The sequence below is a fragment of the Balaenoptera borealis genome, assembly GCF_965194805.1.
Source record: "Balaenoptera borealis genome assembly, chromosome: 2".
In the NCBI taxonomy this organism is placed as follows: domain Eukaryota; kingdom Metazoa; phylum Chordata; class Mammalia; order Artiodactyla; family Balaenopteridae; genus Balaenoptera; species Balaenoptera borealis.
The window spans coordinates 165477456-165497708 of NC_138867.1; the positions used below are offsets into that span (position 1 = coordinate 165477456).

At 47.0% G+C, this 20253-nt stretch overlaps 2 protein-coding genes and 1 pseudogene across 3 annotated transcripts; 1 reads left to right on the forward strand and 2 right to left on the reverse strand.

Annotated features, from left to right (window-relative positions):
* Positions 1-505: 505 nt before the first annotated feature.
* PFN3 (profilin 3) lies at positions 506-2328 on the reverse strand. The gene has a single exon (XM_082381036.1). It carries the CDS (start codon positions 1605-1607, stop codon positions 1194-1196), a length of 414 nt encoding a protein of 137 aa, XP_082237162.1. The 5' UTR covers positions 1608-2328; the 3' UTR covers positions 506-1193.
* Positions 2322-2997, forward strand: LOC309623814 (mediator of RNA polymerase II transcription subunit 28 pseudogene; annotated as a pseudogene). The gene has a single exon. The product of its transcript is annotated as a mediator of RNA polymerase II transcription subunit 28 pseudogene (transcript).
* Positions 2998-5414: 2417 nt separating this feature from the next.
* On the reverse strand, positions 5415-18139 carry F12 (coagulation factor XII). Its single transcript, XM_082381034.1, is given in 21 exon segments — positions 5415-5595; positions 5687-5737; positions 5739-5819; positions 5822-5850; positions 6414-6563; positions 6659-6724; positions 6727-6767; positions 7015-7091; positions 7095-7223; positions 7285-7319; positions 7322-7608; positions 7661-7832; positions 7979-8083; positions 8250-8381; positions 8521-8631; positions 8915-8948; positions 8951-8987; positions 9700-9706; positions 9709-9798; positions 17644-17701; positions 18068-18139. Coding segments are annotated over 21 exon segments (1917 nt in total). The 5' UTR covers positions 18125-18139; the 3' UTR covers positions 5415-5427.
* Positions 18140-20253: the final 2114 nt, after the last annotated feature.

Here is a 20253-nt window from a genome sequence, read left to right on the forward strand (position 1 = left end):
CCAAAGAGAGCCTGTTGTGCCCTGGAGGAGCCAGCCTACAAGCTCTCCCCAACAATCCTCCTGGCCCTGCCTAATGAGTCCAATCCACAATTCAAACTTCCTGGAGCCCCGGCTAGGGCCACCTTAAGGCAAGTGTAAGGAGGACTCTTTGCTAACCCCACCAGGCTGACCTCCTCTGGTCTCTATCTGCCTCTGCTCACCCACCTCATTGCCTCCCTCCCTCCCTCTCTCTGGGATAAAATCAGTTCTCCAGAAAACAAGTGATAGGTGGGGGCCTGTCAGGGCCACTGGGGGAAGGAGAGTCAGGGTGGAGATGGGCAAGGGAGGTCATGCCCTGGACCCCAGTGCACAGGGCGCAGAAACTAGCCACTCTCCCTCTCACCTTTATCCTCTACTTTTGGGCAATAAACCAGCCTTCATTTAAACCCACCCAAATTTTTCAATTCCTCCTCCTCCATAGGTCCCCCTGAGCTGAGGCTTGCAGAGGGAGGGTCAAGGGGTGGGGGGTGCCAAAGTTCCTCCCTCTAGTCCAGGGACATATCCAGGGCCTTTGGACCCCAAGGAGGCAGGAACGCTGTAGGGCCCCAGACCTAGTTGTGACGGTCTGCAACATGTGCCTCCCCACCCCCACCTCCGTCCCCTTTGAAGTATGTGCAGGGAGATGCAAGGGCCTGCAAGCCCTAGAGCTGCTCTCCAGGCTACCGGCCCCACCATCACCCACTCACAACCCTCACTAGTGCTTCCTCTTGTCATGTGGAGGGGGTGAGAAGTACCCTGGCCTCCAGCTTAGGGAGTGTTGTGGGAGGGTGGGGAGGGGACTTCCTTTACCATATGTCCCACACAGATCTGTAGAAAGTTTTGTGGGAAAGGATGCTCAGGCCTGAGTTAGAGGGTTTGAGAACTCCCTCCTAGGGTTGGCCGTCCTTAGGACCCTGGGAAGGCACCAAGGCCCTTGGACTCTGGCCTAGGGAGTTAGGCCACAGGCAGGGCACCCATGGGAGGGCCTGGTGTAGGGCTCAGGAGGCTGGGAAGCCTCTGGACTCATAATACCAACCTCACCAGATACATTTTCTGCAAGGATCTTCTAGTAAAGTACTTTCCGCATCTGCAACCCTCCCCATCCCCCTCACGACCGGAGGGTGAGTCTGCCACGCCCAGGTCAGACTTTATTTTGCAGCTGTCTGGCTGTCCTGCTAGGTGCCCTGCGAGCGCAGCCCGTGGATCAGCTCGTGCATCTTCTTGTTGAGAATGCCCCCATGCACGCCCCGCCGGCCCATGAGCACGAGGAGCACACGCGGCGTGTGGCCCACGCAGATGGCGCGCCCGTCCAGCCCCTTAGTGCGCGCGTCCAGCACTCCGTCTCCCTTGGCCAGCAGGTGGTCTCGGATGACGCAGCAGCGGCGGCCCGCCACGCTCAGGCCCGCCTGCAGGAAGGTGCGCCGGTCCGGCCCCGTGAGTACACCCACCTCCTGCGGTGAGATGGCCGCCAGCAGGCCACCGGGCCGCGATGCCCACACGCAGCGATTGTCCGAGTGGCCCACGATGGCCACGTCGTCGATGCGCTGGTCCCGCAGCACCGCACTGATGTAGCCTTTCCACTCGCCCATTCCGGCTCAGAGTGAGCCCCTCGCCTCTCACTTTCGAGGGTTGTCCTGCTGCGCCGCGCACCTGGAACGCCCGGGGCACTATGACGTATTCGGGGGGCGGGGTTGTGACGTTGAGGTGGCTGCTAGGTCACAGAGCGGCTATCTATGCTGGAGAATGGGGTGCGGGTGGGGCGGCGTTCGTATCTAAGGCCTGATGAAGTTCTAAAGTTAGCCTGAAGGAGGGAATCGCACGAGTCAAAATAACTCGCAAAATAAACAAACAAGCGAACACTTAAATGGCCCATCAAGCACAGCACACATGAGTTTAAGAACAAAAAGAAAGGTGCCATGTCTAAACTGCCTGACCTCTCAGCCTGATAACCATGCAACTCCCAGAATGTGGTTCTCAAACATTAGGAGTATCAGAATCTCCTGGAAAGCTGATAAACAGATTGCTGGGCCCCAAGTCAGAGTTTTCTCATTCTGCAGTGTGGGATGCAGGCAGAGAACACGCATTTCTAACAAGTTCCCTGGCGGTGCTGCTGCTGGTCCAGGAACCACACTTTGAGACCCACTGCCCTAGTGACAGTTGGGGCAGGGGTGAGGGTCTTCCACGCCATCAACCTTAAGGGTCCACACCACTGATTTAATGTTAAGTACTTCTAACCATGGTTCTCAACCTCCGCTGCAGATAGAATCACCTGGGGAGGTTTTAAAACAAACGGCTAGGCCATTTTAGAAATGGCGGCTCTGCTGGGAGGCATGTTCTCCGGGAAGCCACCCGGACCCCCGCCACCCCCGCCGGGGCTCTCGGGCTAGGCTTCGCTTCTTCAGGCCATACCAGGCGTTCCGAGAACTTCTAACAGTACCTTGGTGGACGAGTTGGAGTCATTGTTCGAGGCTTGTTTTGCTTCTCTGGTGAGTCAGGATTATGTCAATGGTACAGATCAGGAAGAAATTCGAACTGGTGTTGATCAGTGTATCCAGAAATTTCTAGATATTGTGAGACAGACAGAATGTTTTTTCCTACAAAAAAGATTGCAGTTATCTGTCCAGAAACCAGAGCAAGTTATCAAAGAGGATGTCTCGGAACTGAGGAACGAATTACAGCGGAAGGATGCTCTGGTCCAGAAGCACTTAACAAAACTGAGACATTGGCAGCAGGTGCTGGAGGACATCAACATGCAGCACAAAAAGCCAGCCGACATCCCTCAGGGTTCCCTGGCCTACCTCAAGCAGGCATCTGCAAATATCCCTTCACCGATGAAGCAAACCTGAGGAAAAGCCACCTGAACATGAGCTGGTGGCTGAGTCAGCCCAGACACAGTTTTGTCAAACATCACTTCTTGTAGACATGACATTTTGGGAGAACTCTTTGCCAGAGAATATGATTTTAGTTTTGTGCTCTCATCTAAAATTTTCCCCCTATTTTTATAAGTGTTATTTCTGGAGTACTTTATAAAATGCTTATTGCTTTGGTAAACCAAGTATATCGTCTTTAGCAAAGTTTAAGACTGTTAGCGTGATGCCATTTACAGATTCCTTTTTATGTTTTTGGTTTTTGCTGCTTGTTATTATTTTTATTTTTGAATGAGTGTTAATCTCTCTGTTTCCAGTTTTAGATTATTTTGTATGATCTGAGGGGAAAAGCTTGTATGATCTGATCTGCATATCAAAGGATGAGGATTTCAGTTGTAGGCCTTTTATGATAATTTACCCATCAGTGGCAGTATATAAAAATATGTAAATGTGCTGTTTTTCAAGACTTTGAACTACCTCAAGAAGAAGAGTATATAAAAATAAAAATATATAAAAATATGTAAATAAATAAAAATATGTAAATTTTATATATAAAAATATGTATATAAAAATATGTAAATGTGCTGTTTTTCAAGACTTTGAACTACCTCAAGAAGAAGAGTCTAATGCAACAATGTAACACTTCCAGAACCTCAGAAAGAGGATATTTTGTAAATAGGTTGGAAGAGAATTATAATATCGTAGGTTAGTGTAGTAACTGTTATTGAACTGCAGTAACCTAGTGCTATAGGAATCCAGTAGTATCCTTAAGTTAATGTTGACTTTTATTTGGGGTAAGTTTATATTTTGTGTAGTGTTTATTTACTTTTGGGGGGGTGGTAGGAGCAGTGATATGCTAGTGATATTCATTTCTGCAATAATCAGTTTAAGTAACAGAGTGGACCCTGCTCTCAATAGGGGCATAAGTGAAGTATGAGGGTTAAAGTTTGCTGTGATCATCTCTGAGTTTTGAGTTTTGTTTGTTTGTTCTGCTGTTTGGAGCAGATTTTTCCATTAATGAATTTCTTGCTAATGGGTAGTGTTGATTCCAAGGGACTGGGGCCTTGAGGTGGGAGGTTGGCTGCAGGGTGCATGGGAGACTCGGTGTTTGGGAAGATCTTTTACCCTCTGTCAGTCACACAGGCCACCTCAGATTCTCTGTTGAACCATTGTTGAGAAATACAAACCAGCACTGTGTCTGGTCTGCTGTTGAGAAATACAGACCGGCATTGTGCCTGGTCTCCTTGGATGAGGCTTTCCTTTCTCTGTTGTTCACATTCCCTCATTAGATTACACCCCTTCTCCCTCACCCAGTGCTGCACTCTCTCTTGAACAGGCAGTAATTCTATGACTTGGTGTCTTGCCTTGCTTTTTCTCCAGCCTTGAAGGCCCTGCCCCACCCACCTTGACATCCACTCAAGTTCCCCTCTGGCCTGGACGCCACCTGGTCTCTGCAGCCTCCAAAAGCCCTCTCGTCATATCCACAGTACACAGGACTTCTTGTCTCTTCTGCCAGCCTTGCTTGGTTCTCCCTCTGGAGTTAGTGATCTGTCTCCTTGTTCCTCATGAGAAGTAGGCATTATTCCCCTCTGAATATACAGGGACCATTTATTATCTTTTATACATAATAACTTAGTACTTATTTTTGTTTGTGTATGTGTGTGTATGGTACACAGCTGGAGGCCAACGAATTCCCTCATTCGGAGTATATAGTTAAACAAAGCTTTTAAAAGTTGTTTTTAATCACATTATCTGATTTCAAGGTTGTTAACCTGGTCATCTCATGCCAATTAGAGGGTCTGATTGGCAGCTTTAGATTTCTTGATTAAAAACCTAACTAAATTGATTACATTTTAGGCATTCTTTCAGTAATGGAGAGGTTCTTAGCGAAAAGTTCAGGAACTATTCTATTTGGTGCTTAGTAAAAATATTTTGAATTAATGTGTGTACCAGTTATTGTCATTTCTTTATTAACTTCAAAAGTTTTCTGCCAAATAAACATTTCACTTTTTTCTGTTTGTAACAAAACAAAACAAAACAAAACAAACGGCTACCCACCCACCCCCCTTCCCTAGAAATATTGATTTAATTGACCTGAGGTGGATGTTGGGCATAGGTTCAAAAAGCTCCCCGTGGTGATTCTGATGTACAGTCAAGGTTGAGAACTCCTGTTCTATAAACTTAAAATATTAGTTTCATACTTGTGGAGTTACCTTGCACAGGTTTGGTACACAGTGTGGCTTAGTAAATGTCAGCTGGACATGAATCTAAACCTTGCATCAGATCTCAATAGATTCTGTTCTCTGAAGGGGTGTGGAGAAGTTGAGCACCGGTATACTATCTTGGCATTTCCCGACGGGACCCCTGAAGAGCTGTGCCTTTCAAGCATCTTCAAAAGTACTTTACTGAGTTCTATGCCATGCCTGGCGCCGGGCTGGCAGCGCTGGTGGGAATGGAACACATTCCTTGCTATCCATGATCATGCCTCAGCCATGCTTCCATTCCAGAACTGCCCAGGAGGGAAAGACGAGTCCCGGGGCGGTCAGGAAGCGGTGTGCTCCCGGATCCAGGCTAGGTAGTTGGCCACGTCGGTGTATACACCCGGCTTGTGGCGGTCGCCACAACCTGAACCCCAGCTGACGATGCCCCGCAGGATGAGCTGGAGCTCTGCGGTCTCATCCTCACACACCAGAGGGCCCCTGGAGTCACCCTGGGTCGGGGACACGCGGCTCAGCGCCCTTGGCTTGGGGTCTGCACTTGACCGGGTTGGAGGAGGGCGCCAAGCGGGTCCAAGGGCTCACCTGGCATGCGTCAGTGCCACCCTCGAGGAAGCCAGCGCAGAGCATGCCGGGGGGTGAAGGCGGCTCCGTGCACATCGGGGGCGGAGCAGCGCTCCGGACGGATGAGTGGCACCTGAGTGCCGCTTCTTCCTTCTACTGCAGGAAGCTGGAATATTCCCCCGACCCTGCGAATCGAGAGCGCCTTCCTCACACCCCTCCCGACTCCTCTCCGCCCAGGCCATGGACCTGGCTGCGCCAGGCTCTTTCAAACCCGCTCATCTCCTGCCTCCCTCGCAGCAAGCCCGAGAGGGAGTGAGTTGCCTTTAACACTATTTCATAGACGAGAAAACTGAGGCCAGAGAGGAGCGGTGATGTGAATGAACCAGGAGGAAGCAGGACTGCTTCGGAACCCCACCCCCACTTCCCATCCAGTGTCTCAAGACCTTGGTCCCCATCCAGCCCACCTGCTGCTCCAGCGCGGGCCAGCGTCCTAGTAGCCCTTGCAGCCCTGTGCCCAGAGGGAATCAAGAGAAAGTGCGATTCTCCCGGTACGCCTCAGATTTGGGGACGCCCCCCAACAGTGAATACCAAGCTCTTGGAGAAGCAGACTGAAGAGACAAGGACCCTGCGCGTCCTCACAACCCACCAGGTCGGCCCCACCTGTCCCTGACGGTACCAAACCTGCGGGCCTCTCTTGCCTACCCCGGTGGCCAGAGGTCTCCCTCCCGCCCCCAGCCGTTCTGCTTATCTTCTAACTGGTGACCCCAGCCGGCCACTTCGCAGAGCGCAGGTTCGGATTCGGCCGGGCGGGCGGCGCTATTCGGCAGGCACACTGGCTGAACGAAAGACAACGGGTGCGCGCAGCAGCCTTCAGCGCTCTCCTGCAGGCGCACCAGAGCTAACCCAAGCGGGGAGGAGCATGAGACCGGGACGCTAGGACTTCGAGCCCTGCCCACCCTTTCCCTTGATCCCCGCGGGGGCGCCCGCACGCACCCAGGTCGTGCTGGTAGGTGATACGCGAGAAGGCCTCGTGCAGGGGGTAGGCGCGCACGACCAGCGGCGGTCCTGGCCGAGCACCACTGTCAGCTCCTCCGGCGCAGGTCTGGGGGCAGGGTCGGGAAAAGGAAGCGCGCTCAGAGCCGGCCACAGGCATCCTGCGGGAGCCCCCTCTTTCCGAGCCCCTTCTTGGGTTTCAGCTTCCTCCTGGGGAGCTCTGAAAGGGAGAAGGGGGAAAGGTGGGTGGAGACGCGGAGAGGTAGGGCACGTGTTCGGGTGTCGCGCGGAAGCTGGGCACAGAGGAGAGAGGAGCTAGGGATCCCGGGCCGGGAGCTGAGCGCTCAGGCACTCGCCGGTTCTGCAGGCAGTGAGCCGCGGTCAGCACCCAACAGGGGGCGATGAGGCTGCCGCTGCAGAAATTCTGGCCCTGCTACAGCGCGGCGATGTAGGGATGCGCCCCGGGGAGCGCCACCAGTTCCCCGACGACGCGGCTCAGCGAGGACAGCCGTTTGTGGAGCCGCTGTCCACAGCCCGCCGGGCCCGCGCTGGGCAGGGGAGTCCGCTGCTCGGGCAGCGAGCACTAGCCTGTGGGAGAAGCCCAGGCTGAGGGCCGGGAGACCCACGATCAGTTGGAATGTAGCTCGTCCCGTGATTTCTCTGCTCGGATTCTTAACCTTTCCCAACTCCCTGAGGTCAGGGGTCGAAGCGGGGTCTGGGTCATGGGCTGAGGTTTCTGCAAAGCCGAAAGCGAGGGCAAAGGGAAGTACTGGTGCCCCGATGAGATCCGGATCGGAGGAGGGATTTGGGGCGCCGCCGGGGCTGGGGCCTGGCATCGTGCCAGGCGGCAATAATTCCAGCTCAGTCGGTCGCCTCTCCAAACAAAGCACCACGGGCGGGTGTCGTTGTCCTGGTTCTTGTAACCACGGGGTGGGGTTGGTTGAGAAGCCCTAGAGGGCCCTGGGGCGGAAAGAGACGCCCAGCCCTGCCCCACCCGCGCACCGGCAGAAGGCGTGGTCGCCCAGTCTCCGATTCAGCGCTTGCTCTGCGGTCACATTCCAGTAGGTGGCCTCGGAGGCCCACGGCTGACAGGGTGCACCCGAGAGCTTAGTCCGGGCCACGCCGCGGTAGCTGAGCCCGCGGTCGCGGTCGTCGTAGCAGTTCGCCTTGAAGTCTGGGGAGAGAGAAGGCTCCCTACAGCTAGGAGACAGAATGGTCTCCTGTCGCCCTCTCACCCACTTCTCCACTCTCCCTCCTCCCTCTCTGCAAGCCCTTCCCACGTGGGGGCGGGGCTTCTTCTTCCCAGACACCCTAACTCACCCACTTCGCACAAGCGTCCAGCGTAGCCCGTGGAGCAACGGCACAGGCGGTGGCCCTCTGCCTGTAGGCAGCTGCCCCCACTGAGACATGGGTTGGTACGGCAGACTGGGAGAAGGAGCATGCTGAGCCCCCCCTAGGCTCAAAGACCCCCGCCCCCCACCCCCCACCCAGAGAGCTCCCTCTTACGCTGGCACACCACCTGGCCTCCTGCCAGCCTTTCTTTCCCACCTTCTGCCCTCCTCCCTGGCCAGCTCCCCACCCATCTACTCACCCTGGCTGGCCAGTGGCTTGCACTGGGCATTCGGACCCTTGCACTGGCACTTGGCTACACCTGCCAGCTCAAGCCTATGCCATATTTCATTCTTCTGGAAGAACCAAAGAAGCTGGGGCTCAAAGCACTTCTCTGGGGACAAAGGGGTAGGGTAGTCTCAGGAGAGTGTGGGACCATGCCAAGTCTCTGGGAATCCACAGGACCTCTTCAGTAGGCCTGCGGCTGCCCCCGTTCCCCAGCAGCCCCTCCCCTGGCCTCAGCATCTCCTTACCTCTCTGGCAGTGCTTCCCAGTGAAGTGATCTGAACAGATGCAGTGTGGGCCGTTTGGCATGTTCACACAGGTCCCTCCTTTCTGGCAGGGGTTGTGTTTGCTGCAGTGATCTGAGAGATGAACACAGGGGGAGAAAGAGTGGGGAGCCTGAATCAAACAGATGGGGCCAAGTCCCTACCCAAACCTGCTTGTCTTTTGACCTTGGCCCTCCAAATTTCCAAGCCTTAGTTTACCCACCGGAAAAATGGGGCTACCCCCTCTTAGAACTTCTCCCTCTGGGAAGGAAGGAGATAGGTGGGCCCAGAGTCCCATATGTTTTAGATCTGATGATACCCAGGAGAGTAGCTAGGGTCGGGGAGAGGGCCCTGGGCCACCCCAAAGGTTGTGTGGCACCTTTCACTTTCTTTGGCTCCAGGCAGTATGCCCACATCGCTGATCCTTCTCAAAGTTGGGGGCAGTAGCACACCTGTAGACAGAGATAAGGCTTAAGACATGGAAGTGACCCAAGTGCCCATCAACGGATGATTGGTTTAAGAAGATGTGGTATACACACAATGGAATATTACTCAGCCATTAAAAAGGAATGAAATATTGCCATTTGCAGTAACATGGGTGGACCTAGGGAATACCATACTAAGTGAAGTAAGTCAGATGGAGAAAGACAAATAATATGTGATAGCATTTATATGTGGAATCTAAACAGTAACACAAATGAATCTATATACAAAACAGAAACAGACTTACAGACATAGAAAACAAACTTACAGTTACCAAAGGGGAAAGCGGGGGTGGGGGGGATAAATTAGGAATATGAGATTAACAGATACACACTACTATACATAAAATAGATAAGCAACAAGGATTTACTGTATAATACAGGGAACTATATTCAATATCTTGTAATAACTTATAATGGAAAATAATCTGAAAAAATATATATATATAACTGAATCATTTTGCTGTACACCTGAAACCAACACAATATTGTAAATCAACTATACTTCAATAAATAAAAAAAGAAAGAAAGAAAGAGATAAAGCTTCCTAGCTCTGCCCAAGGGGCTGGGCTGCCCTTTCCTATCACAGCCCCTTCTCTCCAAGCAGGGTTCCTTGGACAGAAGGATGGGCAGAGTCCACCTCCCCCAGACCCCTGCTCCAACCCTTCCGGGGTAGTCTTACCAGGGTCGGCGCCGGGCCAGCCTCTGTGGATACATTTGTGATACAGCTGCCGGTGGTACTGGAAGGGGAAGTGGCAGGGCTCCCTGGTGACAGTGAGAACTGCAGGGGTAACACACTCCTTAATGACTTTCCCCGTGCCCCATTGCCCAGGTACCACCCCTCAGAGTCTGGTTGGAAAAAGGATAGACCTTTGAAAAGATCATTGTGCCTTCAAGACCACATCCTGCTTAAGAGTTGGGTTTCTGGAGTCATTTGGTGGACTCCTGACTCCACCAACTACTAACTGCGTGACTTTAGACAAGTCTGCAGCCTCCAGGCCTAGAAGAGTGCTTGCCACAAAGTAGGCACTTAATAAATACTTGTTGAATGTTGAAGTCACTTGACCACTCTGAGCCTTAGTTTTCTCATCTGTTAAAAATGGCAAAAATCATACATAGTACAGATGAAGGGTTTCAGTTTTGCAAGATGCAAAGAATTCTGGAGACAGATGGTGGTAATGATTGCACAACAATATGAGTGTACTTAATATCACTGAACTGTACACTTAAAAACGGTTGAGACGGGGATTCCCTGGTGGCGCAGTGGATAAGAATCCGCCTGCCAATGCAGGGGACACGGGTTCAAGCCCTGGTCCGGAAAGATCCCACATGCCGCAGAGCAGCTAAGCCCGTGCGCCACAACTACTGAGCCAGCGTGCTGCAGCTACTGAAGCCTGCATGTCTACACACCTAGAGCCTGTGCTCCGCAACAAGAGAAGCCGCCGCAATGGGAAGCCTGTGCACCGCAACGAAGAGTAGCCCCCACTCGTGGCAACTAGAGATAAACCCTGCACGCAGCAACAAAGACCCAGCTCATGCAAAAATAAATAAATAAATACATTTATTTTTTAAAAATCCAGCATGTCAGTATGGTCCTATTTTTGTACAAACATATTTACATATGCATAAAAAATAAATCTAGAATGAAATCTCCAAAATTTGTAACAGTGGTTTTTGGAAGATAGTGGATTATGGGTGACTTTTCCTTCTTTTCTATTTCCGTAATTTATAAAGTTTTTACAAAAAAAAAATTGCTATTGTAATTTTTAAAAATAGTACAATTGAGCCTCATTCAGATTCTGTATTTGCTTATCTGCACTTCTTGCTAAAATTTATCTGTAACCTCAAACCAATACTCAAGGTGCTTTCACTGTCATTTGTGGACATGCACAGAGTGGTGAAAAATTTGAGTCACCCCAAGTGCACATTCCCAGCTGAGGTCAAACAAGGTGATGCTCTGCTTCTTGTTTCAACTCCTACTGTAAACCAGTGTCTTTTTTTTTTTAATTTTTAAATTTTATTTATTTTTTTATACAGCAAGTTCTCATAAGATATCCATTTTATACATATTAGTGTATATATGTCAATCCCAATCTCCCAATTCATCACACCACCCCACCCCTGCCACTTTCTCCCCTTGTTTTCCATATGTTTGTTCTCTACATCTGTGTCTCAATTTCTGCCCTGCAAACTGGTTGATTTGTACCATTTTTCTAGGTTCCACATATATGCGTTAATATACGACATTTGTTTTTCTCTTTCTGACTTACTTCACTCTGTATGACACACTCTAGATCCATCCACGTCTCTACAAATGACCCAATTTCGTTCCCTTTTATGGCTGAGTAATATCATTGTTTATATGTACCACGTCTTCTTTATCCATTCGTCTCTCGATGGGCATTTACGTTGCTTCCATGTCCTGGCTATTGTAAATAGTGCTGCAATGAACATTGGGGTGCATATGTCTTTTTGAATTATGGTTTTCTCTGGGTATGTGCCCAGTAGTGGGATTTCTGGGTCATATGGTAATTCTATTTTTAGTTTGTTAAGGAACCAACATACTGTTCTCCGTAGTGGTTGTATCAATTTACATTCCACCAACAGTGCAAGAGGGTTCCCTTTTCGCCACACCCTCTCCAGCATTTGTTGTTTGTAGATTTTCTGATGATGCCCATTCTAACTGGTGTGAGGTGATACCTCATTGTAGTTTTGATTTGCATTTCTCTAATAATTAGTGATGTTGAGCAGCTTTTCATGTGCTTCTTGGCCATCTGTATGTCTTCTTTGGAGAGATGTCTATTTAGGTCTTCTGCCCATTTTCCGATTTGGTTGTTTGTTTTTTTAATATTGAGCTCCATGAGCTGTTTATATATTTTGGAGATTAATCCTTTGTCCATTGATTCGTTTGCAAATATTTTCTCTCATTCTGAGGATTGTCTTTTCATCTTGTTTGTAGTTTCCTTTGCTGTGCAAAAGCTTTGAAGTTTCATTAGGTCCCATTTGTTTATTTTTGTTTTTATTTCCATTACTCTAGGAGGTGGATCAAAAAAGGTCTTGCTGTGATTTATGTCAAAGAGTGTTCTTCCTATGTTTTTCTCTAAGAGTTTTATAGTGTCCGGTCTCACATTTAGGTCGCTAATTCATTCTGAGTTTATTTTTGTGATGGTGTTAGGGAGTGTTCTAATTTCATTCTTTTACATGTAGCTGTCCAGTTTTCCCAGCACTACTTATTGAAGAGACTGTCTTTTCTCCATTGTATATCCTTGCCTCCTCTGTCAAATATACAGTGACCACATGTGCGTGGGTTTATCTCTGGGCTTTCTATCCTGTTCCATTGATCTAAATTTCTGTTTTTGTGCCAGTACCATATTGTCTTGATTACTGTAGCTTTGTAGTATAGTCTGAAGTCAGGGAGGCTGATTCCTCCAGCTTCGTTTTTTTCCCTCAAGATTGCTTTGGCTATTTGGGGTCTTTTGTGTCTCCATACAAATTTTAAGATTTTTTGTTCTAGTTCTGTAAAAAATGCCAGTGGTAATTTGATAGGGATTGCATCGAATCTGTAGATTGCTTTGGGTAGTATAGTCATTTTCACAATACTGATTTTTCCAATCCAAGAACGCGGTATATCTCTCCATCTGTTGGTATCATCTTTAATTTCTTTCATCAGTGTCTTATAGTTTTCTGCATACAGGTCTTTTGTCTCCCTAGGTAGGTTTATTCCTAGGTATTTTATTCTTTTTGTTGCAATGGTAAATGGGAGTGTTTCCTTAATTTCTCTTTCAGATTTTTCATCATTAGTGTATAGGAATGCAAGAGATTTCTGTGCATTAATTTTGTATCCTGCAACTTTACCAAATTCATTGATTAGCTCTAGTAGTTTTCTGGTGGCATCTTTAGGACTCTCTATGTATAGTATCATGTCATCTGCAAACAGTGACAGTTTTACTTCTTCTTTTCCAATTTGCATTCCTTTTATTTCTTTTTCTTCTCTGACTGCCGTGGCTAGGACTTCCAAAACTATGTTGAATAATAGTGGTGAGAGTGGACATCCTTGCCCTTGCTTGTTCCTGATCTTAGAGGAAATGCTTTCAGTTTTTCACCATTGAGAATGATGTTTGCTGTGGGTTTGTCATATATGACCTTTATTATGTTGAGGTAGGTTCCCTCTATGCCCACTTTCTGGAGAGTTTTTATCATAAATGGGTGTTGAATTTTGTCAAAAGCTTTTTCTGCATCTATTGAGATGATCATATGGTTTTTCTTCTTCAATTTGTTAATATGGTGTATCACATTGATTGATTTGCGTATATTGAAGAATCCTTGCATCCCTGGGATAAATCCCACTTGATCATGGTGTATGATCCTTTTAATGTGTTGTTGGGTTATGTTTGCTAGTATTTTGTTGAGGATTTTTGCATCTATATTCATCAGTGATATTGGTCTGTAGTTTTCTTTTTTTGTAGTGTCTTTGTCTGGTTTTGGTATCAGGGTGATGGTGGCCTCATAGAATGAGTTTGGGAGTGTTCCTTCCTCTGCAATTGTTTGGAAGAGTTTGAGAAGGATGGGTGTTAGCTCTTCTCTAAGTGTTTGATAGAATTCACCTGTGAAGCCATCTGGTCCTGGACTTTTGTTTGCTGGAAGATTTTTAATCACAGTTTCAATTTCATTATTTGTGATTGGTCTGTCCATATTTTCTATTTCTTCCTGGTTCAGTCTTGGAAGGCTATACCTTTCTAAGAATTTGTCCATTTCTTCCAGGTTGTCCATTTTATTGGCATAGAGTTGCTTGTAGTAGTTTCTTAGGATGCTTTGTATTTCTGCAGTGTCTGTTGTAACTTCTCCTTTTCATTTCTAATTTTATTGATTTGAGTCCTCTGCCTCTTTTTCTTGATGAGTCTGGCTAATGGTTTATCGATTTTGTTTATCTTCGCAAAGAACCAGCTTTTAGTTTTATTGATCTTTGCTATTGTTTTCTTTGTTTCTATTTCATTTATTTCTGCTCTGATCTTTATGATTTCTTTCCTTCTACTAACTTTGGGTTTTGTTTGTTCTTCTTTCTCTAGTTCCTTTAGGTGTAAGGTTAGATTGTTTATTTGAGATGTTTGTTGTTTCTTGAGGTAGGATTGTATCGCTATAGACTTCCCTCTTAGAACTGCTTTTGCTGCATCCCGTAGGTTTTGGATCATCGTGTTTTCATTGTCATTTGTCTCTAGGTACTTTTTGATTTCCTCTTTGATTTCTTCAGTGATCTCTTGGTTATTTAGTAACGTATTGTTTAGCCTCCATGTGTTTGTGTTTTTTACATTTCTTTCCTTGTAATTCATTTCTAATCTCATAGCGTTGTGGTCAGAAAAGGTGCTTGATATGATTTCAGTTTTCTTAAATTTACTGAGGCTTGATTTGTGACCCAAGATGTGATCTATCCTGGAGAATGTTCCGTGTGCCCTTGAGAAAAAAGTGTAATCTGCTGTTTTTGGATGGAATGTCCTATAAATATCAATTAAATCTATCTGGTCTACTGTGTCATTTAAAGCTTGTGTTTCCTTATTAATTTTCTGTTTGGATGATCTGTCCATTGGTGTAAGTGAGGTGTTAAAGTCCCCCACTATTGTTGTGTTACTGTCGATTTCCTCTTTTATAGCTGTTAGCAGTTGCCTTGTGTATTGATGTGCTCCTATGTTGGGTGCATATATATTTATAATTGTTGTATCTTCTTCTTGGATTGATCCCTTGATCATTACGTAGTGTCCTTCCTTGTCTCTTGTAACATTCTTCATTTTAAAGTCTATATTATCTGATATGAGTATAGCTACTCCAGCTTTCTTTTGATTTCCATTTGCATGGAATATCTTTTTCCATCCCCTCACTTTCAGTCTGTATGTGTCCCTAGGTCTGAAGTGGGTCTCTTGTAGACAGCATATATATATGGGTCTTGTTTTTGTATCCATTCAGTGAGCCTGTGTCTTTTGGTTGGAGCATTTAATCCATTCACGTTTAAGGTAGTTATCGATATGTATGTTCCTATTACCTCTTTCTTAATTGTTTGGGGTTTGTTTTCGTAGGTCCTTTTCTTCTCTTGTGTTTTCCACTTAGAGAAGCTCCTTTAGCATTTGTTGTAGAGCTAGTTTGGTGGTGCTGAATTCTCTTAGCTTTTGCTTGTCTGTAAAGCTTTTGATTTCTCCATCGAATCTGAATGAGATCCTTGCCAGGTAGAGTAATCATGGTTGTAGGTTCTTCCCTTTCATCACTTTAAATATGTCATGCCACTCCCTTCTGGCTTGTAGAGTTTCTGCTGAGAAATCAGCTGTTAACCTTATGGGAGCTCCCTTGTATGTTATTTGTCGTTTTTCCCTTGCTGCTTTCAATAATTTTTCTTTGTCTTTAATTTTTGCCAAGTTGATTACTATGTGTCTTGGCGTGTTTCTCCTTGGGTTTATCCTGTATGGGACTCTCTGCACTTCCTGCACTTGGGTGGCTATTTCCTTTCCCATGTTAGGGAAGTTTTTGACTATAATCTCTTCAAATATTTTCTTGGGTACTTTCTCTCTCTCTTCTCCTTCTGGAACCCCTATAATGAGAATGTTGTTGCGTGTAATGTTGTCCCAGAGGTCTCTTAGGCTGTCTTCATTTCTTTTCATTCTTTTTTCTTTATTCTGTTCCACAGCAGTGAATTCCACCATTCTGTCTTCCAGGTCACTTATTCGTTCTTCTGCCTCAGTTATTCTGGTATTGATTCCTTCTAGTGTAGTTTTCATTTCAGTTATTGTATTGTTAATCTCTGTTTGTTTGTTCTTTAATTCTTCTAGGTCTTTGTTAAACATTTCTTGCATCTTCTTGATCTTTGCCTCCATTCTTTTTCCGAGGTCCTGGATCATCTTCACTATCATTATCCTGAATTCTTTTTCTGGAAGGTTGCCTATCTCCACTTCACTTAGTTGTTTTTCTGGGGTTTTATCTTGTTCCTTCATCTGGTACATAGCCCTCTGCTTTTTCATCTTATCTTTCTGTGAATGTGTTTTTTGTTTCACAGGCTGCAGGATTGTAGTTCTTCTTGCTTCTCAACAAGTGTCCTTTTCATGCTCTATTTAGTGCCATGTTTTTCAAATTTTGTGCTTTTGATACATGATTTTGCTGTTGAAAATGGCCCCCAAATAGAGTGCTGAAGTGCTGTCCAGTGTTCCAAAGTGCAAGAGGGCTGTGATGTACATTATGGAGAACACTTGTGGGTTAGATAAGCTTCGTCCAGGCATGAGTTATAGTGCCTCTGGCCATGAATTTAATATCAATGAATCAATAATATATATTAAGTAAGGTGTCTTTAAACAGAATCACACATAAAATAAGGTTATATGTTGATGAAAATGTTGTGACCAGAGCTCACAGGAACCTAACCCTATATTTCCTCTAGGAGCAATGGTTCCGTTTTTGCTAATTCAGTGTTCATGGTGACTTTATAGAACATGACTACCACGAATAATGAGAATTGACTCTATCTATTTCAGAGGAGTGTTGCAAAACTTAAATGAGATCGTGTCTATAAAACACTTACACAGAGTCTGGCACATAGTACATTAGCTGCTATTTTGTATTAGAGGCCCAGTGACACTTGTGCTGAGGGCCAAATCAGGGACAGGACATTAAAGGAAGAGAGAGGGGTCTGAGACGGACCTTTAAGATGCAAATGGAATGGACACAGAAGAGTAGGACCCTAAGTAGGTGATTAGGCAAGGGCAGGGCAGCTAGGTTGGGTCAGGCTAGAAGGAGGAGAGCAGTTTGGCTAGGTGTGGAGTGCTGAGGAGAGGAGGTGAGGTACTCAGGATTGCCTCAGTGCCATGCTAAGGGGCTGGGCCTGATCCCATCAGGGCAGGCTTGCCAGGGCAGGCTCAATCTAGTTTACAATTCTAGGTAAATATTTAGTGCCTGGAAGAATAAAGGCAATGGGGAACTATGGCAGGGGGGAGATGGCAGATATCCACCATCTAAAAGGGAGCTTGATAATAAAAGCGAATATATTTTAAGCATTTACCATGCACCAAACTGTGGGCTGAGTGCCTCACCGGGATTAATGACTCATTTCTCCTTCTCCACAGCCCTAAGAGTTTTACCATTACCAGTCTCATTTTACAGGTGGGGATTTAAGCTTGGAGAAGTCAAGTCATTGGTCCAGAGCCATCCAGCACATAAGGGATGAAGCTGGGATTCAGAGGCATTTGGGCTCCAGAGCCCTGCTCTTGATACTTCCTTGTCTGTCAAGGGCCCTGGCCTCTGTGTGGCATGACTGATGCCTGCGAGATGTATTGAAGAGAGGAAAGGAAGGGGGAGGCTGGGGAAACCGAGGAAGACTGGCAGGTACTGGACCAGACATTCAGATACAGCCCCAGCCTTGTCCTCAAGGAGCACTCAGTTCACTATCACTCTGGATCCCCAGCACCCATGTGCACAAGACCTGGCATATAGTAGGCACTCAGGTCTGAATGCCAGCCAGACAACTCTGGGGATGAGAGTGAAGAGCGCCCAGGATCCTTCCCCTCACCCCAAGGGCCAGAGACTAACAATCTGCACACTCCCTGCCATACTCATCCCTGTTCAAGGGTCTCTCAGGAGGTGGACCCAGGCTACTTACCCACTGTGTGCTCACTCTCTATGAACTTATGCTGCTTGGGGGCTTTCCAAGGTGGAGTCTATGACAGAGAGAAGAAAGCCAGGAATTTTCCCAGAAAGTCGTTGCCTGCCCCGATCCCATGCTAGTCCCCAGCTTCCTTTCACAGTCCAGAAATGCAGAGATTTCCTCAGAAGGCCTGGACCCCTCCTTCCTCCTCCCATTGTCTCCTCAAGGTCCCCCTCCCCCAGTAATGCAGGCCATGTCCTCATATCCACCAGCACTGTCTGTCTCTCTCTCCTCTACTTTGGCCTTATAGGCTTGCCTAGTCTTTCCAAACAGGCCTTCCAATCACCTAGACTAAAAGGTCATGGGCAGAGGCCAAGGCTGTGATAGGGCCATCCCAGGGCCATCCCAGTACAACCCTCCTGGTTCCCACAGCCCTCACCAAAACCGCTGACTCCATGCTCACCAGCAGGACCCCCAGGAGCAGCAGAGCCCTCATGGCGTCTGTCTGTTGGTCCAACCACTTGCCCAGGAGTCCAGATCAATAGAACTGGTCAAAGGTCCCTAAGGCCTGGGAAGCAGAGATTGGTCGAGCTGCCCTCCTGGGCTGTTTATGGAAGGCCAAGCAGAGAGTTTCCTTGATGGGCCCCCAAGGATGGGAAAGTTGGGAGCTGGTGGGTGGGAGTAGCATAATAAGGAGTGGGGTTCCTCCTCTCTTTCCCAGATAATGGAACTGGAAGCAGGAAGAGGGACCATCTTTGTTTCGGGTCCTATTGGGGATGAGGAGTTTAAGGAGATCCAAGAGAAGCTCCCTACTTTAGGAATCTTAGAGTCCATGGAGAAGTATATTCATTTTCTATTGCTGCCTAAAATTAACCACAAACTTTGCAGCTTAAAATTATACCCATTAATTAGTTCGTAAATCTGTGGGTCAAAAGTCCAGCACTGCGTGACTCAGTTTTCTGCTCTAGGTCTCACAAAACTGAGATCAAGGCTAAGTTTTCTGGAGGCTCTGGGGAAAAATTCCCTTCCAAGTTCATTCAGGTCATTGGCAGAATTCAGTTTCTTGTGTTTGTAGGACTGAGGTCCCTTTTTCTTTGCAAGCCAGGGGTTGCCCCCAGCTGCTAGAAGCTACCTGCATTTCTTGCCAAAGAGCCCCTTCGATCTTCCAAGCCAACAACAGAGAATCTCCCCCACGTTGACTCTCTTACCCTTTGAATTTCTTTTTCCAGGAAGAACCCTGTCACTTTTAAGGGCTCATCTGATTAGGTGAGGCCCACTAAGGAGAATCTCCCTGTCTTAAGGTCAGCTGATTTGGGACCTTACTTACATTTGCAGCATTCTTCTACAGAAGCATCTAGATTAGTGTTTGATTAAATGACTGGGAGAAGGTATGTTTACACCAGGGAACTTGGGGGCCATCTTAGAGTTCTACCTACAAAGAAAGTAAATTATCCCATGGAAAAAATACTAAAAATACTAAACCAAGGGGTGCTAAAATATGCAACTGGAGCACAAAGGAGGGAGATAGGTTGGGCATGTATTATTTTTCCTGCCCAACAACCATCCACCTTGGTTCAGTAAGGACACCCTGCTTATTCCTTTGGGAACCACTCCTCCTTCATCCGCTCCATGAGTCTCTAGTGCTGCCCACTCTATCCTCAGTTCTAGGGCTGGGGGTGTGGCCTAGGTCTGGCCAATCAGAGCATGGTATCTCTAGACCACAGCGATTGGTTCAGGGATAAGCTATACACAAGTTTGGCCAATCAGAGTCAGCCTTGGGACTTTCACCAGAACTTTTATGATAAAGGTGCTTTCTTCCCCCTGGGGTCCCTAAGAATGCAAGCCTGGAGATGTTGATGGCCATCTCTGTCACTGCCTGGGGAAGGCCTGCCTGAGAATGAAGCATACACACAGGAATAGCAGAGCAAACAGGGAAGGAAGGATGGAGGAATGCTGTAGGAGGCAACCTCCTAGATGGTCCCCATTGATCCTCACCTCCTGGGATTCATGACCTTGAATAGTCTCTTCTAAAACTGATTCAGAGCTGTTCTGTGTGTCCAATAGAATATGGAAGAAATGATTGTGTTTGACTTCCAAGCCCAGATCAAAAAAGGCATTGCAATTTTTGCCTTGGTCTCATGGATCACTCACTCCGGGGGAGGCCAGCTGCCATGCTGTGAGGACACTTAAGCAGCCCTGCAGAGAGGCCCATGAGGGAAGAAAGTAAAGCCTCCTGCCAACAGCCAGCACCAACTGGACAGCCATGTGAATGAACCACTTTTGATATGGATACTGCAGCCCCGACCATCTGGCCTGCAACCTCATTAGAGACCTCAAGCCAGACCATCCTGCTAAGCTGCTCCTGAATTCTTGAAACTCTGAATTTGAGAAAATCCTAATTGATTTTTGTTGTTTGAAGCCATAAATTTTAGGATGATTTGTTACCCAGCATTTAATAACTAATACAGATAAATTGATTACTGATTATTTTATTTGAGAACCTGGATCCTAAAACTAGAGATACTCTCAAGAATTCTCAGTTACATGCACCAATTAAAACCAATTTGAATGGACTTCCATCGCTTTCAAAGAAGTCCTGACTGATACAAAGTAATTTGTGGGAAA